This window comes from Petaurus breviceps, unplaced genomic scaffold (genome assembly GCF_028583685.1).
Source record: "Petaurus breviceps papuanus isolate PSGF00001 unplaced genomic scaffold, PetGlider_PUasm1.0 90763, whole genome shotgun sequence".
Classification (NCBI taxonomy): Eukaryota; Metazoa; Chordata; class Mammalia; order Diprotodontia; family Petauridae; genus Petaurus; species Petaurus breviceps.
Window position 1 is genome coordinate 2933829 of NW_027187340.1, and position 20884 is coordinate 2954712.

Below are 20884 nucleotides of genomic sequence, written 5' to 3' on the forward strand. Positions count from 1 at the left end.
TTATGATTAATAATTAAAAAAGAGTAATAGAGTAAATATCAATCATTACTGAGGTGAATGATCCTCTAGTAAAGGATCATTTTAAGTGACAGTAAGGAGATGGGAATCAAAGGTTATCAGAATACAATTTAGTAAGGATAATAATGCATTATTTTTGCAACATGTATAATAACATTAAGAAAAATTTTATACTGAAGTGTCCAGTGTTAAGAAAATTGAGAATTGTCTTTCTATATAACACTACACTGTCCAGCAATATGAAATCTGAAGAATAATTTTCAAGAATAAATGTAGTATCACTCAATGAAAGAAAGCTCAATCAGTCAAGTTTGCTCAAGCTGGATGGCAATTCTACCATATTTATTCAAACAGGTAATTTGGCTAGTCTGTTATTCAATTTCCATTGCGTTTATTTGTACCCTTGAAAACAAATCCTTATCACATCTGTCAAAACTTGGTAGGAATAGACTACTCCATCATAGCTCACAGAAACAAGATGATATTCTCTAGAAACAATTTATGAAAAAGTCAGATCCATATTTCATATATGCCACAAAAGCTCATCAGAGTAATAACCCTCCTTCTCCTGGGTGTTATCCTACCATCTGCTGCTCTATTACTTATCTTTATTTTGCAACTAATTAACAGCATAATCTTCTAAATTCAGCAAGTTAATTATCATTATTGTGGTCTTTGCAGCATCATCAGTCCTCATGAAGTCTTGTCTCTCCACCCCCAGAGAACATAGGAAAATGAAGTAGGTTGGGAGAGGGTCTGTTTCTTTGGAGTGGGCTCATTAGGTGTTTGCTGATTACCTCTGCATGCAGAGAGGCAGGTCAGAAGAATTCTGCTGAACACAAGGTTCCATGCCGGGCTCAACCGAGTTAATGTAGGTTTCTGAACATTTGCCAAGCTGCCCTCTGTCAGCTCTCAGTAGAAACCCCCTGCAGAAAACCTACTGGCTACCCACTGGGTTCAGAGAGATTTCTCAGTTTGTCACACGAGTCTTTATAGAATGATACTGGAGGGTACAAGTTAAACAATTTAACAAGTCTTCTTAAATTAAACTCATAAGATGATTAACATTTTCTCAGACACTATTTTAAATGCTTTAGTCTAAAAGAAAACATGGAAATTTAGAACACTGTTCTAGTAAGAGGTTATTATTAATACTTTATATTTGTAGAGTTTTAAAGGATTTTTCATATTATTTAATTTGGTCCTTATAAGTCTATGATACAGCAGTAAAAAGTACTGTCATTACTATTTTACAGATGAGGAACCTGAGGCTGAGGCTAAATGCTCATGGCTACACAGACAGCAAATAGTGACGACAGGATCTGAACGGATACCAAGTTCAATACATTTCCATAACACTAAAACTTGCTAATTCACGTTTTCTATGTCTAGGACCAATATAATCTCAAACTAAACAGAAAATAACTTGTAGAGAGTTAGTATGGACTTATCTCAAACAGTGAATACCCCAAATAATTAAATAATAGAAAATTATTCAACATAATTTCAGGGAAAAAAATTTAATAGTGCTTGTCTGGTAATCAACTTGAAAGAGTAACTTTAGTATTTTATAGTTTTAAAGATGCACATGCATATTTTAAAATTATTTAAAAGAATTTTTGTTCTAGAGACTTTTTTTTTTTAAAAAGGAAGGGCTTCATCTATTCTGCTAAACCTGGGAACATCCCCTTTAAGCATGGTAAACTAGTAATTATTCACATTTACATAGCACTTTTAAGGTCTGCAAAATGCTTTCCTCAGTACAACCTTATGAGGCAGGTAGAGCAAACATCACCCTCATGTTACAGATAAGGAAAAGGGGAGAGCTAAGTGTTATCCATATCAGGATTAAGTGACTTAACTATGTCATGCCAAATACAGGTAGATTTGGATCCAGATCCTCTTCATTGTACTCTAGTCACTACCCTATGACTCTTCTAATAAGGAAATAACATACAAGTAGGAATATGGAAAGCTAGATTTTAATGTACCTAATATGTTTCTGGTCAACTTTATATCTCAAGTTTTTGTTCACTGCAGGAAAAATACTCTTCCCAACTACTGATGTTTTGTCATTTCTGCTACATCACTCTTGGTCTCTCAGGTCATTTTATCGTGAACACTATCTCTGAACCCTCTGGTCTAACCCTAATATTCCTCTTCAGGATTTAGTGACAATACACCTCCAATGATGGTGAGAGAAGGTGGAAACTGAAACTAACTTCTTAAGCTCTGGCCCAGAGATGGGAGGGAACTAGGTTTCCTCTGGGCAACAACAGCTTGGGTTATAGACCAAATGAATCAAGGGCTTTTATACAACAGTGAAAAATTAATCTAGGTTAACAAGAAAAAAAAAATTCTAAGATGACAGCAAAAAATGTAAATGGTGTTTCCTCCTTCCTCCCCAAGAAAATGACATGGCATTTATATTACTGAAAAGATAACATGGTACAAGAAGTGCAAAGTAAACTGGACTTAGAACCAGAGAACCAGCTTTCAATTCCCCAGTTCCACCAAGTTAAGGTATCTTAGGCAGGTCAGAATGTCTCAGAACCCATCTGCTTACCTAAAAAATGGTGATAGCAATATTTCAATGATGTACCCTTTCCAGCGTTCTTAAGAACTCTTTTCCCCATCAGTCTCTTTAAAAAAAATTTACACTGAAAATTAATGGCAAAACCAAATTTAAAGTCAAACCCTCTAGATACTATACCTACATGTACTCTCAACTAGGTTTTTTTTTTTTTTTTACATAGCTTGCCCTCAGGTCTGGACAGCTTTCTTGGCAGAAACTTGCTTAGAAGAATATTGTTTTGAATCATGTAAAAGATTCTGTTTTACACAATGTGTTTTTCCAAATGTTTAGCAGGGGTTCTAAGTACATTGTAGGTGTCTGTAATTACTTGTGGAATGAGGGGAAAAAAATTAAAGAACAAGAAAATGAGCTGATATCAAGTGTGGAGAGAGAGTGCATGCATGTGTAATTCTGGAGTTAATAAAATAGATCATTTAACTGTATGGCTCTGGGCAAGCTACTTAATATCTGTCTGCCTAAGATTCCTCATCTATAAAATGAAGATAACAATAGCACCTACCTTCAATCATATTTTGTAAAATTTTTGCAAACCTTAAGTACTACATAAATGTCAGTTATTATTATTATTGCTGCTGTAATACAATATTTGTGAGACGTTTCCACCTCAATGTACCACTGGTACCTCAAATTCAGCCCAGAAAAAATTGGATTTATTGTTTTTCCTTCTAAATCTTCTTCAGGATCAAACATAAAATCTTCAGTATGGCATACAAAACCCTAGTCAACTTGGTCATCTCTGCCCCTTCTGGTTTTCTTATATATTACCACCCAAATGTATCTGGTGACACTTTCTTGCTGTTTCTCAAATACTATGTTCCATATTTTAATATCAGATATTTCAGTGACTGTGACCTGTACCTAAAACTTCCTTCCTCATCTCTGTCTGCCTTCCTTGAAGTTCATGCTAAATTCTACTGTCTATGAGGAACCTTTCTTGATTCCCCCCCTTAATTTTCATGTTTTCTCTCTGTTGATTATCTCTAATTTATGCTCTGTGTATTTATCTACTGATATATATATATTTGTATTTTGGTACATAGCTGTTTGCAGTATGTCTCTCCCATGCACCTGAGTTTTCTGTGAGCCAGGCCTGTCTTGGGCCTTTCTTTGTACTTCCAGTGCTTGGCACAGGGCCTAACACATAATAGGTGCTTAATAAATGCTTGTAGACTAACTGCTCCCTCCTTCTAACTTCACTGTTTCTACCAGTGACAATACCATCTATTCAGTCTCCCCTGAATTAAATTTTCATGTTATCACTAATTTTCCCCTCTTCCTCATCTTATGTCTAACCACTAAATACTGTTAATCTTACCTCCAACATGATTTTGTTTAAAATACCAGTCCTCTCTCCTCTATTTCCAATGCCACTATTCTACTATAAGGACCTCATTATCAACTTCCTGTGCTACTGCAGTATCTTCCTAACAGCTCTTTCTGGCCCTCTCTTCCTAATGTAAAAACATCCTTCATCCTTTAAAACTAATCTTTCTTCTGCACAAATCTGGTCTTTCCACACATTAGTTAAAAAAATACTGAGTGGCACCCTACTGTCTATTGAGCTAAATTCATTCATTTGCCTTAACACTCAAGACCAGGGTGGAGAACTTATGGCCTTGAGGTCATGTGGTCTTCTAGATCTTTAATTTTAAAATCCGGATTCAGTCAAAAAGCTGTACTTAAGGATCTAGAAGGTCACATGTGGCCTCAAGGCTGCAGGTTGCCCACCCCTGCTCAAGACCTTCCATAACCTATAGTCACCCTATCTTTCTAGTCAATCACTCACCTCTCCCCAGCTCATTATATGAATGAAATCAAAAGCTGAGTTCCTATACAATCCTTATACTTAGAAAATATATTAAACAAGATATCAATAGCATTAGTGTGAATGATAATATCTAAAGAAAACACAAAGGCTTAGAATTCTACTGATGACCTGTCATATTTACATATTCAAGAAAAAAATGCTGGTTTACAGAAGAACATTAAGATGTAAGTCAAAGTTAAGATTTGCACGCATTAATAAAATATTTTATCAGAACATGAAAACAAAAAATTATATATGCATACATGTACTTATGTATAAACATGCTCTTTAAAATGCTGTATAAAAGAATTTTAATATTACAAAGTATTCAATATCAACTCATAAAAAAACTAGATTCATATGGAAATGTTTCAAAAAAGAAATAATTATAGTGTTCTAAAATATTCATTTAGAAAATAAAAATGCTACATCCTAATTTGGATAAATTCTGAGATCACCAAAATGAAAGTGCAGGTTTAGTGAGCCTGTATGTACCCTTACACCGGGTAACCCCATTCTAGATTCTTTGTTATACCTTAACAGTTTTTATCTAAAACTGTACTGTTATAACCAAAGTATTTCAATTTACCATTCTTATTCTGTAACAACTCCAATTTGATTCTTTTTAATATTTTTTTATGGGAAATAAAAAAACCTAAAACATTCAGATATAGTCTTCTGGTTATTTATTTTTTTAAGTATCTTTTTTTTTTACCATCTCAATTAAAAATGACAAGCAATCACTTAAATATGGTTTATACATATTAGCTAAGTTTTAATGAGAAATCTAATTGGATTATTAAATTTTAAGGGTAGCAATCTTTCTACATCTCCTGTTACTGCTATTTTTGTGTCTTCAATGAGGGATTGATTACTCTTCCTACCTGAAGTGATGAAAGCTTTATGTGTAAGGTTTTTTTTTTAAACACTGAAAGCATTTTTATGATTTATTCTTATAAATCTAATTTCTTGGTTAACTAAGCTCAAGAGGAGCTAATCTTTAATAGTTTTTGTTTATTTTTTTTGGAGGGCAAGTGGGGTTAAAGTAACTTGCCCAAGGTTACACAGCTAGTAGTGTGTGTGTGTGTGTGTGTGTGTGTGTGCGTGCGTGCGTGCGTGCGTGCGTGCGTGCGTGTGTGTGTATTAAGTGTCTGAGGCCGGAACCGAACTCAGGTCCTCCTGACTCTGGGGCCCATGCTCTACTCATTGCGCCACGTAGCCGCCCCATTAGTTTTTAGATATAAGATAAAAATAAACTCCCTTATTTTGTAACATTAATTTAATAAATGATTCTTTCTGGAAAGCTCACCTAAGAAAAAAATGTCTAATTTCTTACAGTACTTCACTTAGTACATGTAAAGTGAAGGTGAGTTCAGTCATTCTAAGGTATATTTTGTTAAAAATTAACAATTTGTAAACATTTCTAGTCAAGTCCTGTTTTTTCTCAAATGACTACCTCATTCATTACTAAAATTATTCTGAAACACTTGGAAAATCAGAGTAATAGAATATTTTGAAGGACCAAATTATATCAATGGACACAGTGTACTTTTTTTATCCTTAAGGCAAAGTAAACAGAAGATAGTAAAATGATAATTTTTATTTTAAAATAAAATTATGTTTGTGTCAATTGACACAATAGGGACTCTGGCAGTCTAGTCATTCTAGTGTTAAAAATAAGCATTTTGGGAAATTTGTTCTCCCTATACCTTCTTTACTTTCTTCCTCCATTGTAAATCAATCAACCCATAATGATATACTATACAATGGGTATCAAAAGTTTCTTTTTCCTCTCCAGGTTATAAATTTTAGTAATCAAGACAGTTAACCATTAAGGAAGTATATCACAATCATTTATTATCTGAACTATAAGAGGAGAAGAGTGAGTAATTCAAGTTTAGCTATATTTTTCCAATTATGTTTTCCTCTGAGCAGTATTAAAGTCAGTTGGAATCCTATTAGCTCTGTCTACCTTACAGCACTATTGTGAGCAATGCACTTTGCAAATCTTAACATGCTATATCTCTGTGTGGGTTGCTATTTTTCAGATATTCTCAGACATGAGAAACAAGCAGGGCAATAGAGTCCAACACATGTACCTGAACGAGAATCCCCTCACTTCACTTTGGGAGTTCACCATGACAGACTTTTTCGCTACAAAGTCTCTAATAATGCTTTAAGCAACAGATATTTGTCCAGTTAAATTACAAATATATTTTTTCCTCTGTAACAATTACCATGTGTATTTGAAGCACTGCAGGTTTAGTTCTGCAGCAATCTGAAACCTTCCTGATGATGTGCACAATGACTCTGGGTAATGATTACATCAAAATCTTACTATTTCTAAGAACTTGTTCTCACAGTTTCTCAACCTGTCATCAAGTTGTTTCCAAACTGCCACAAGGGTTCAACATTTAGCCTCAAACCAAATCTCAACCAATAGTCAGATACATGCACATATTCTCATTTGTGTTCTGTATGTTCCATCAGAATAAACTCCCTTGTTCCATTACCCTGTAACCATACCTTATAAGCTGTGTAATCATATGACCAAGATGGTAAATTTGCTTTTGTGCAGTACAAATGTCAGACTGGGCAATTTGAAAACCATGATTGCTAGGCATGAGTATTATAAGCCATGTTGAAAACATCAAAAAGAGCTGTAGAAACAAACACTATAATTCTTTTTCTCTGGCATTAAGGCTGTTTTCCAATTTATAGTTATCCTCCATTTATGTTACTGTTCTATCTGGCAGATTTTCAAATGAACTAGTTGGCAACACTCATCATTCAGTTGTTCAGGAGAGTTTCTGTGAGAATGTAGCATCTGTGCCAATGGTAGAAGAGAAGAAAAACATCTGAAGAGATTCATTCTTTAAAAAGAGAAGTTTGTAAATTTGTTGTTTAGTCTTTTCAGTTGTGTCTGACTCTGCGTGACCTCATTTGGGGTTTTTTCTTGGCAAAGATACTGGAGCAGTTTTGTCATTTCCTTCTCAGCTCATTGTACACATGAGGAAACCAAGGCAAATGGGATTAAGTGACTTGCCCAGGGTCACACAGCTATTAAATGCCTGAGACCATATTTGAACTCACATCTCCCTGACTCTGGATGTTTATATATAAACATTGTTAAAAATGTAGCAACATATTAATTAAGAACATTATTTAAATTAATGCCCATCATTAGCCAGTACATAAGGATTTTATATCATAAAAGGGTATTCATTTCTGTCAAGTGGTTAAATGGCCAAAATACAATTTTTTTCCTTTCTCTTTGGGAAGTTGTAAAATTCTCCTACCATTTTCTACCATGTGTTATGAGTATTTTCGTTTTATTTTTATTTTAAATTAATATACAGAAATGTGATGTAGAACTATATTTATGCAAATCGTTATCCAACTAAAAAATTTTAACATCAAAATGACCTTTATATATGATCATTATATTTTTGGTTACATATATTCCAAGTTGTAACTTATTTCATTAAAAATGTTAATGACAGGGACGGCTGGGTGGCACAGTGAATAGAGAACCAGCCCTGGAGTCACGAGGACCTGAGTTCAAATTTGGCCTCAGATACTTGACATGCTTACTAGTCATGTGACTTTGGGCAAGTCACTTAACCCCAACTGCCCTCCAAAAAGCCCCCCCCCCAAAAAGTTATTCAGCAACATCTATAAAATGAAGAAATTTAATATGAAGTCTTTTAAGATAACAGTAAGCATATAAGTTCTTCTTGAATTATTTTTAATACTTACAGAACACTCCACATGAAATAATTTAGTCATTTTATATTTAATTTTATAATCTTATATTTAGTTTTCATCATTATATGGAGAATAAAGTTTTATATTCTATAATTATAATTTATAGTATTATTTTTAATTTGGAGCTTTTTCAGGCAAAAAATATCACTGTGGTTATTTTGAGCCTCAATGATGAAAGATTATTAGTAGAATATGAAATTACCTTGGAGGATTACATCACTTTTTGTTGTCGTCATTACTGAAAAGGATATACACTCATATATCCAAAACAGAACTCATTATCTTTCCCTAAAACTTTATCACTCTTCTAAACTTTGCTCTGTTTAGAACATGAATATTCTTCCAGACATCCAGGTTTTCAATCCTGGTAAAGATCATTATCCTTTTCAGCTCCTCAATCTCATTCACTCCACATATCCAATCAGTTGCCAGATCTTGTCATTTCTACCTCTACTATATCTTTCCTTCATTTCTACTGACATAGCTACAAGTTATTTCAGGCTCTTATCACAACAACCTGCTATTTGGTTAGCTTAGATGAAATTTTTTCCCCTTCCAAGTGATTCTTCACACAGTTAACAATGTGATTTTCTTGAAGTGTTAACAAATCATTCCTCTAATTCAATAAACTCCAGGGGCTCTCTAATACCTCTTAGAAACAAATATATACTCAAATAATTTAAATGGTGCTTCACAATTTGGTCCCATTTTCTTTTTCTGGTTATATGACACAGCAGCCCCCTTCATAAGTAGTAATCTGGCCAAACTGACTACTCTTGTCTCACACACAGCACTCCATGCCATAACACTGGCTGGCTCTATTCCTGGAATCTAATCCCTTTATCTTTGACTCCTAATTTCCCTCAAGAAGCCTCAGCTGAAAGACCACTTCTATTCTAGTTACAAATCCTCTGCCCCCTTCTCTTGTTTCTTTTTAGAGATATACACTGTCTCTCCTTTCTAGACTCTATGCTCCTCAAAAGTAGGGGCTGTTTCACTTTTGCCTTAATACTTTACACACAGAACCTAATCCATAGCAAACATTTAACGAGTATTTGTGACTGAATTATTGAGATCTTTTTGGATCCTGATTCTCCCAACCTGTAAATTAGCTACACCTGTCAGCTTTTGGTCATTTTTTTCAGTACCTGTATCCAAGTCACTGATAACAATGCTAAATGGAATTATGCTAAGGATGGATGCCTGGATCATTCCACTGTGACTCTATTTTCAAGGTGACATTAAAACATCCAAGGTGATATTAGAACCATATAGTCTTCCTTCTGGCTACTCCTTACATATGACATTCCCTCTCTTGATTTAGCACTGGATGCTTTTCATGCCTGGAATGTGCTCATTACTCACTTTCATCTCACAATCATTTAATTCCTTCAAGACTCAATTCAAAACACTACCTTTCCCATGAAACCTTTTTTGACCTTCCAAATGCTAGCTCCTTCTCTTCCTAAACTACTTTGCATTTATTTTGATTTCATTTTTTATAGTCTTACAAATGCACAAGCTGTTGCCTGTCCCTGAGACAATGAGAGCTCCCTTAGAGTAAGGGCTATTTCATTTTTGTCTTTGTATCTCCCCAGTGATTTCCACAGTGCTTGGCATACAGGGGGCACTTTATAAATGCTTGCTGACAGATTCTATCTATTTTGCACCTAAGTATACTGTTAATCACATTTCCCCTTTTTCTACAAGAGGATGAGAGGTGTCATCAAATGCTTTTAAAAAAGTCAAAAAAAAAAAGGTAAGTCAAACTCTGATCTTGTAGTAGCACTGTCAAAAAAAAAATTTAATCAGGTTCATCCAGCATGACCTGTTCCTGATGAAGGAAGTGACGATGTGCCTTTGATCACTGTTTCTTTTTGTATCTATTCACAAACTATCTTTTTAATAATACATTATAAAATTTTGAAAGAAATCAAAGCCAATCCATTAGACTCTAACTTACAGCTTCTACTCCTTCTTTCATTGAAAAGTAGAAGGCATCTGTCCTTCCATCCTGCAGTATATCTCCTATCTGCCTGATCTTTCAAAGGGTATTTACAGAAGGAAGAAAGGGGAAGTAAGAACTGTTGAATTCAGCCCATCTGGTGGGTTTTACACTGAAGGAAAGGGAATGTAAGCCTCACAATGACAGCAACAACATTTAAAGATTATGAGCTCCACAAAGATGCTTAGAAACACTTTCTTGTGCTGTCTCCTTGGAGCATTTTCTACATAGGTGCTGGAGCAGCACACAGTCTGCACAAACCACTGTGGTATTTACCTGGATAAAGTGACAGATAAAATATACCATGAAATTCCTATAAGGTATTAAGTTCAAAAATCAAGTCAGAGATGTCCCCACAAGAACTATAGCTTTCTTTTATTTCAAAATGCATAATTATGATGGCAATAAACTTGATGGTTTAGGACATTCTATTGTGATCTCTCATACCCATAAAGAAGGAAGTTTAATTTAAGACTATGTTTTAGGAGAAAATGGCAAGAACACTGATAGATACACTGATTAACCTGAAGCAGCAAAATCTCTGGGGTAAGGTCCTTTGATAGTGTCCTAGTTATATGCAAATGTGATTGATTATATGTCATATCCATAATACAGAATACCACTTATATTATAAAAAGCTGTACATTTCCAACTTCATACTAGTAAAGAACACATTCATGAGTAAAGAAACCTGTTACTCTGGGGGATAGATGGGAAAAAAATAAATGAGAAGATATGCCTCAAGAATGACGGAGCCATGTCATACTCCCAAATTGCTGTTTGACTTCTTAAGAAGCACAACTTTGAAGAGTATGGTATATAACTGAGATGGGTGCTCATTATCTCTATTTTGAACGCAAAATGCCAACAACCTCTTTGGTTTTAATGTGATCAGAAAATCTTGGCAAATGAGTATATTGTTAACGAATTTTATAAAATAAATGGAAATTCTGGACATGAAATCCAAGATGAATAACTATCTACATAAGTGGGTCACATGTTTTCTAGCCATTGTAATCATGGCACTCTTCTTCTTACCTAACATCAGTAATTACTTGTTGTAGACAGGTGACTGTCTGAAAGGATATTTTAAATCACATACATTAGAACACAACTGTGAAAGCTGAGAACTTTTGGGAAACACTATGCTCTTCAGTTATATTTTTTTCCTTGGGTTTTTCCCCCTCACCTAATTTTTGCAATTTCAAAACAAGATGAAATTAATATACAGGGTTTTTTAAATGAAGAAGAAAAAGAATGCAATTATTTGCCAAATATCAAGCTCAACTATCAAGAGAAAACTACTGAAAGTAGTTTTGATTTTGTTTTTTTTATAACCTATGGTGATTTCAACATTTATTCTTTTAAATCTTTTGAAATTTTACAGAATTATCACCACATCCTTCTTTGTTGTGTTGCAACAAAACAAAAAAAATCTGACTCTTTGTGACCACATTTGGGCTTAGCAAAGATAGTGGAATGTTTTTCATTCTGCTCATTTTACAGATGAGGAACTGAGGTAAACTGGTGACTTGCTCAGGTCACACAGCTAATGTCTGAGGGGAGATTTGAAAGATGAGTCCTCTTGCTTCCTGGCCTGGCACTCTATCTGCTGTGTTACCTAGCTGCCTCCATACTTTATTTTTATATTTAAAAACATATTGTGCTCTACGTGGGTAAAGACCTTGCATGTAATATACTTCTCTCCCCAAAACAATGTCACATATTTTAGCTTTCTTCTGGAGTTCCATTTTACACTTCAAAATATCAACATTAAAAAAAAAAATCATGATTCTATCAAAATGTGCAGAAAAGCTTTTTTCAAGATACAACACATATTTCTGTTAAAAAAAAAACACTAGAAAACATAACAATATATGGATCTTTCCTTAATATAATAAGTACTTTCTATTTAAAACTAAGAGATAGCTCTATATGTAATGAGGATAAATTAAAGGCCTTTCTACTAAGAATAGAGGCAAAGCAAGAATATCTATTACCAACATTACTAATTGATAATACAACTAGAAATGCTACCTATGATGATAGGTAAGAAAAAGAAATGGAGGGAACAAGAACAAAAAAAAAAACAAATTTTGCTTTTTGCAGATGACACAGTAGAAAACTTCCGTAGGGATCCCTAGAAATTGAAACATAACAAAAAGAAATCCATGCAATTCTTTATATTATTGGTAAAATCCAGATGTAATAAGAGAGAAATTCCATTTAAAATTACTTCAAAAGCCTTTATGAAACACTTGGGAGTCTACCTGCCAAGACAGACAAAGAAACTATATGAATACAACTATAAAACACTATTTACATAAATAAAAACAGAGCCAAGTAACTGAAGAAATAATAACTGTTCATGTGTAAACTGAATCAATATAATAAAAAAGACATTTTACCTAAATTGATTTATTCATCCAATGCTACACCAATTAAACTGGCAAATTATTATTTTATAGAGTTTGGGGGAAAAAAGGAGGAACAAAAGGTCAAGAATATCAAGGGAAATAATGAAAAAAAAAGTGGGAAGGAAGGGGGCCTACAAACCCAAATTTCAAACCAGAAAGCAATAATTATCAAAATAATTTAACAGTGGGTAAGAAAGAGAGACTAATTTGTAGACTAGATTAGGTACATGATTACAGCAACAAACGAGCACAGTTATCTAGTATTTGGCAAACCTAAAGATCCCAGGTACTGGCATAACATTCATTATTCAACAAAACTTGGTAGGAAAACTAGAAAGCAATATAGTAGAAAATAGGTATAGACTAATAGCTCAACATAGAAACCAAGCTAAGCTCCTAATGGGTACGTATCTTAGACATAAAAGGTAACAACATAAACAAATTAGAGGATCAAGGAAGAAAATACTTTTCAGATGTATAGTCAGGGGTATAGTTCATGAACAAGGATCAAAGCCAATCACAGAAATCAAACAATTCTAATAACAGAAAACTAAAGTGTTTTCTCAAACAAAATCAGATAAGATCAGAAGGAAAGTAGATAACTTTGCAGCAAGTTTCTCTGAAAAAGATCTCATTTCCAGGCTATACAGGAAGCAGAGTCAAATGTATAAGACTAACAACCATTTTCAGATTGACAAATTGTTTAAGGATATGAAGAGACACTTCTCAAAAGAAGAAATTCAAGCTATCTACAGCCACAAGGGAAAAAAAGCTCCAAATCTCAAGTAATTAGGGATAATTAAATCAAAACAACTCCTGACAAATGCTAGAAGCGATATGAGAATTTAGATATATCGGTGCATGTTTGGTGCAACTGTAAACTGGTCTAAGCCATTCTGGACAACGATTTTGAACTACATTCCAAAAGGCTTTTTGTTTTTCCATTTTCAATGGGGTGGAAGGATGAGTGGGACTCAGAGAAGGTGGATTTTTGTTAATTTTTTTTTTTCAGAATCTACTACAGTCTCTTTCTTCTTTTAAGATGAAGATAAGGTAACAACTTTTACAAGAAATTTTCTTATTCTCATCAACTGGTAGAGCCCCCAAAACTATCTTATGTATTTGTATTTATTCTCTTTCTACTTACACTATATGTGTATTTTGCATGTACTTGTCTCCCTCATCAGAATAAAAGCTCACTGAAAGCTTAGTTTTTGTACATGTATTCCCCCCCCAGCATCTAGGATAGTGAATGCACAAAGTAAATACTTACTGATATGGTACTTAGTTTGCTGAATATATATAATCAAATTTCCCTCCCTCCTACGCTCTTCAATTTGACTAAATCTGAAGAGGTCTAGGATAATACATTTAAACTAACCGGATGATCTCTCAACTGACAGTCATTATTTATTGGAGGTCAAGCAGCTACTTCCTCTTCCTCTTCTTTTATTTTCTCAGATGATCCAGCTCTTCTCTCTTTGGAAAGAACTTTACATATATATATATATATATTTTGCTTTTTGGAGGGCAATTGGGGTTAAGTGACTTGCCCAAAGTCACACAGCTAGCAAGTGTGTTAAGTGTCTGAGGCCACATTTGAACTCAGGTCCTCCTGACTCCAGGGCTGGTGCTCTATTCACTGCACCACCTAGCCGCCTCAGCTTTATATTTTTTATTTGCTTGAAATGCCTTTTTCTTCCTTTTCCACGCTATATGACATTCTTCTACACTGAAATCTACTGACACAAGTAAGGATTCCCCTCTACCTCCTTCAGATGCTTTTTTTGGTGGTTTTTTTTCACACTTAAGTGCTTCTTCCATTTTTGTAAGCAACACTTCATCATCCTAGTTAACTTAAGAGAGTGGAGAGCATTTCTCAAGTTCTTTTATTTCCTCTTTTTGAAGGGAGATCAACACATTCTGAGAAAAAGTCAGATGTTCACTACCAAACTACTGCAAACTCTATGCAGGGCAATGCAAAATTATTCCTGCTTTCCTTATCTTTCAGAAGTGGAATCCTTAGTCCTTTGTCATTCTTGTCAGCAGCTCACCTAGAGAAGGCTGGGGCAAACTGCCTGGGTATGTCTGTGAGTTTAGAATTAATTTAAGGATTTCCAGTTCTTAGCTGAGTGCTCTTTTCACTGTTCACCTTGATTTATGCTCTTTACCTTTTAGCAACTTGCCATGCCTAACTTCACTTCCTTTATTTCACTAGAATCTCTGATCTTAATAACTAGTCACATCCAGCTGAAGTCTTCCTCTTCCTCCAGCTCTAGTCTTCCTCCATCAGTTTGAGCTCTCAAACTTTTTCTCAAGCCCACCCAAATTTCTCCTTCCCAGATTGAATCTCCTGTCTTCTATATAATTACAAAGGTGTTCAATAACCTTCGTGAGTCTTTCTTTTTCTTGAATTTACCTAATATATACCTTACACACACCTTATGTATATATAAGCTGGATAAAGATACTATTAAAATATTCTATTAGTAAGTAAATTTGGAAAATGCTTTCCCTGAGAGTTTTTCTTTATGGCAAAGAGAACTGTCCCAGAAATGTCTAAGCTGCATGGTGATTAAAAAAAAATCATCAAATCATAACTTTCTTAGCAAGGGAACTTAAGAAATCACCTTATTTTTTAAAATAAATAATTTTTTAAATAAAAGTTTACATTTTATATTTATAAAATGCTTATATACCTATATTTATTATATAGGCAATATATTTCATTCACTGCACCAGCACAATAAACCATTTATTCCACCAGAATGGTAAATCATTTATTAAATCAATGTGATAAACCATTTATTGTGCTGGAACATATTGCATTTGTTGTTCCAGTGTAACAAATGGCTCATACAAGTATAAATGAATATACATGCATATAAGTATGTGTACCTATATACAAGAATATATTATAATAAGCTAACATTTTTATAGCACTTACTAGGTACCAGGCACTATGCTGAACAATTTACAATTATCATCTCATGATTTTTACAGATGACAAAACAAACTCAGTGAGGTTAAGTGACATGCTTACGGTCACACATCAAGATTATGGCAGAGATAGGACTAGAATCCAGGCCTTCTAATTCCAAGCTGAGTGCTCTTCTCATTGCTTTTTCTGACTAGATTTCTTACTGTCTGTGACAAAAGCAAAATTCTGGTTTTTCTTAATATAATTTCAACAATTTAACTAACCAATATATAGAATATCTGTGAATTTTTCTCCTGTAGGAGACAAAGATTAGTGTAACTTTAGTAATATTACATTTGTACCTCCTTAGGAGAAAACGTGCTAAATTCCTGCTGCAATGCAAACAGCTCCCACCAGGAGGAGCAAGGGAATTTAGAACATTTGAATCAACACATAGCAGTAAAAGGTGGCCTTAATGCTGTGCAGTTCAGAGCAGAGCCTGCATCTTCTGAATCAGCCCATACTTTATGGGCAGTTCATCTTCTCGAAGAATTTAGTCTCTTCTCTAATGCTCTACAAAATAAAATCTTTCAGACTAAAGCATTTATAGAGACTACATGGCACTTTTAAATCAGACACCATTACATAAAAAAAAAGATCCACAACAGACTCAAAGGAAACTTAAAAAAGAAATTTTTAAAAACCTCACTTACCATTTTAGCCTCTGACTGTACTGGTTGTGGGGAAGAAGGACCTGGGATTCCTGGAATACTAGGCACCATGGTGACAGGTCTAACAAGCTGTGCAAACATGTTAAAATTTATTTTCTTCTACAGAATATATAAGTAAAAACCTCATTCTACCTATACAATAAGTAATGTAATAAATATGGTATCAAAAAATTCAGAATCTCTCTCACCCTAAACCTATTAGCAACTGAGAATATGTATATATCCATATGTATGCACGTACACATGCACACACACACAGACATACAAATACATAATTTTTCCTTTTTAATTAAAAAACCATACTTTTTCTTATCACCCTGTCATTTTGTCCTGATTACTGAGTCCCATAATTTTCACTATGTATTCTTGCCAAAAAAAAAAATTTCTCACACATTTTTCAGAATTGTACTCAAACCTTAAAACTTGATATAAACAGTATATCACTTAAAAATATCTTAAGTGTATAAATGTAATTATCCTTTATGAGACATTTAATTAGCCTTTATGAGAATCCAGAAGCAACCAGGGCAGAGTTAATATTGGCTCTGAAAAGTTTAATGGAATGGTTACCTCTATCTCTCCCTCAACCCAAGATAATCCTTGCAAGATTAGATATAACATTGGCTTTAAAGAGGTAGATTAGCTGCTATGTCCCCATTACTTACTGCTAGTAGTTCATTAAATGAAGGACATCTCTATCTGACTGAATTGTATTTTCAATCTTTATTAAAATAATTGTCACCAACCATTATGCTGACTACAAATACTGAGCTGCATAGACATTTTTTTTTAAGTAACCTGAAGTCTTCTTTTTGATTAAATCTATTGATGCTGATGTAAACTGAAATAAAGCCAAAGTGTACTACACTCAGGTTGCTTCTACTATAGTTTGAATTTTAGCATTTTAGGATAATTTTTATTGTTTACTGAAGTAGTCATAGGGACTTTATATTCTCAACTTTATCATTAAAATGTACATAAGCATGATGCTTTTAACAATTTCTAAATTCATTTTGCAGGCTGACTGGTATTACTCAATAACAGTGATCTTTTAAACAGACTTTTAAAAATAAAAATCTGGCTTTAACAAGCATATGAATATTATATACACATAGAAACATAACAGTTGAAATATATATTATATATGCACATATATACAGAGAGAGAAAGAAAGCAAAGAAAAAAATCATTAAAAAAATGTTGGATGTAGAATAACTTCAATTCTCCTTTTTATTACTTGTGAAAGCGGTGGTCATGGTGAGGGTCTGGGATTTAGCAGTACAGGAACTTCCTATATGGAAATTTCCTCCCCAAGGCAGCCTGGTAACTCATCTAGTGAAAGGTCTGAAGCATGAGACTTGGCTGTAGTCCTAGACTGAGCAGGATTTGAACCCAGGTTTACTCCAAGACTGGCCTTCCATTTTCTACTATGCTGCCTACCAATGAAGGAAAAGCTAAAAGAAATGTTCTATGGTCCATTATATTTCTAAGAATCTGTCAAGACACCATACAGTTATGAGAAATAGGAGAAATCCTAACTACTCAAATTTAATAATATTAATAGCAATAATAGCAACTAGCATTTATCTTTCAGTTTAAGGATTGCAAAGCACTTTACAAACATCTCATTTCATCCTCACAAAAACGTGGGGAGGTAGGAGCTATTATTATTTCTATTTTACAGATAAGGAAACTGAGGCACAGATCAAATTAAATGACTTACCCAGTGTCCTATACTGTATGATGCTCAAAATTCTTCTAAATGAAGCCTTCCCTCCCCCCAACTTTCCAGATTTCTTACACATGAAATTCCACCACCACTACCACCACCCCCAACCATATTCTATGATGCAGTGGCTCTAGCCTCTCCTCACTACTCCTAAAACAAGACACTCCATCATCCAATTCTGGCATTTTCCCTGACTGTCTCACAACCCTCCTGGATTCCTCCAAATCCCAGCTAAAATCACACTGCTACAGGAAGCCTTTCCTGATCCCTCTTAAATCTAGTGCCTTCCCCCATTTGTTATTTCCTGGTATAGTTTTGACATAGTTGTTTGCATGTTGTCTCTCCCATTAGACTGTGAGCTCCATGAGGGAAGAAATATATTCTTTGTCTTTCTTTGTGTCTCCATTGCTTACAACAGTGTCTGGCACATGGTAAGTGCTCAATGTTTATTGATTGACTAATTGACATAACTTCTACCGTGTTTCCCCGATAATAAAACACTGTCTTATTATTTTTTTGGACAGAAAAACACCAGAGGGCTTATTTTCAGGGGAGGGCTTATTTTAATGAACATTGACAGCAATTTTAATAAACAGGTAAATGTGAACAAAAAAATGTACCTTTATTCAATAAGCAAATCACTGGGGAAGAATAGGATGACGCGCTCACTGCTGCAGCTCTGATTGGATGCAGCTCGGAGCGCGGCGCGCGTTTCACGGTGGGGGGGTGCATACAGAGGGTACCATAATGTAGTGTGTAGCGCAGGGGATCACCTTCACTACAGTAGCAATCTCAATAGGGCTTATTTTAGAGGAATCTTACACAGTAAGGGGAGGGCTTATTTTCGGGATAGGTCTTACTATCGGGGGAAACACGGTATGTATCTGAAACTGGATTTGAACTAAGATCTTCCTGACTCCAAATCCAGCATTTTATCTACTACATCATCTAGGTGACTCTGAAAAAAGTATTTTAACCCAAAATTTCTCTGCAATATATATATTTCTTCCTTTTTGGAGGGGGGAAGGCAGGGTAATTGGGGTTAAGTGACTTGCCCAAGGTTACACGGCTAGTAAGTATTAAATGTCTGAGGTCGAATTTGAACTCAGGTCCTCCTGACTCCAGGGCCAGTGCTCTATTCACTGCATTACCTAGCCACCCCAATACCATATAATTATTTTTAAAAAAAAATTTATAATACAACTTCCTAATAAAAATGATCAGTCTTGAAACACATTTTCTATTTATTTTTTACTAATATTCCTTTCGCTGACCCCCCAAAAAGACTAAAATTATATTTTAATTTCAAACTTACTGGAACTGCAGCAGGAACATGTACATTAGAATTTGTAATTGAGGCAGGAATGGCAACGGGCATAGTCTGTCCATTAGGAAGATGTAACAATAGAGGAAAAGGACCTGGTACAGGACTGAGAAACAAAATGAAGAAAATTTAAGGAAAAATAAAAAGAAAGCAGAGAAAAAAGGTAATCTTGTTAAAAAATACAGCTTCAAAACTAAATTATTTATTATCAAGCCAACCTTAAAAAAGTCTTTGAAACTACTGCAATTTTATTTGGGAAAAAAAAAAAGCATACATCTGCCAAGAGCTCCCTCTTATCTGCTCTTTATCATCTGAGAAGCCTTTGATCACCATTTCCTCCTGGTCTCAAAGAGACAGTTCTTCTCTCCATGCACTAGTATTTCTATTCCTTCCAGTGTTCTCCTGCACATTCCCTCTTTTATGAGCTCCATTCTCTCACTTTTCTTCAACCACTCCCTGTCTACTGGCTACTTTGCTACTGCCTACAAACATGTCCATGTCTCCCTGAGTCTCAAAAAATCTCTCATTTGATCCATTCTTCCCTGCTGGTTATTTTCCCATATCTCTTGTTTTGCGCTAAAAATTAAGTCTATTATGATCAATCCCTCCATTTCCTTTTTTCTCTCAACTTCAGGCTGGCTTCTGACTTCATCATTCAACTGAAACTATTCTTTCTCCAAAGTTATCAATGATCTTTTAACTGTCACACCTAAATGGCCTTTTCTCAATCTTCATCTTTTGTAATCCCTTTGCAACCTCTGATATAGTCAACTGCCCTTTTCTCCTCCATAATTTGTTCTCTCTAGGTTTTCATGACATTACTCTCTCCTCATTCTCCTCCTTATCTGATTGCTCCTTTTCAGTCCCCTCTGCTGGATTTTCATTCAGGTCATACCGTACAAACACAGGTGTCTCCCCCACAAGGTTTTGTCCTTGGCCCTCTTCTCCCTCTATCTTATTTCACTTGGTGATCTCATCAATCCCACGGATTTAATTATCATCATCTATGCTGATAATTCCCAGATCTACATAAATGGCCATAATCCTTCTCTTGACTATCAATCACACATCTCCAACTGCCTACTTCATATATTGAATTGGAAGTCCTGTAGACACCTTCAACTCATCATACCCAAAATGAAACTGAATACCTCTCCTCTTCCTAACTTCCTTAATACTAGTGAGGGTACCATTATTTTGCCTGTTACATAGGCTCCTAACACTTATATTATCTTGATTCTTCATTCTTTCATATGTCATATCCAATCAATTGCCAAGGCCTGCTGTTTCTATGTCACTAGCCTCTTATATATCCCCTACCCCCATAATGGCATATCCTGGTGCACATCCTGATGAGATTACTCCTCAACTATTGTAATAGCCTTGTGGTTAAAGTCTCTCTCACTATATTAATGCTCTCTTCACTCCAATTCATCCTCTACTTAGCTATCAAAATGATCCTCCTTTAAATAACAACTCTGACCACATCAGTTCCCTATTCAATAAAATCTGGTGGTTTCTTCTCACCTCCAAGATCACATACAAAATCATCTCTTTGGTTTTCAATGC

The 20884-nt window shown here is 34.7% G+C and overlaps 1 protein-coding gene across 2 annotated transcripts in view; it reads right to left on the bottom strand.

Annotated features, from left to right (window-relative positions):
- ATF2 (activating transcription factor 2) overlaps positions 1 to 20884 on the bottom strand; it is a 134697-nt gene that overhangs the window by 27567 nt on the left and 86246 nt on the right. Inside the window, exons 8-9 of one of the 2 annotated variants that reach the window (XM_069068448.1) lie at positions 19307 to 19421; positions 16245 to 16331 (exon numbers count right to left, since the gene is read on the bottom strand). In XM_069068448.1, the coding sequence (XP_068924549.1) occupies positions 16245 to 16331; positions 19307 to 19421 (202 nt within the window). The remainder of the gene's footprint in view (positions 1 to 16244; positions 16332 to 19306; positions 19422 to 20884) is intronic. The other variant, XM_069068449.1, reaches the window with a different exon arrangement.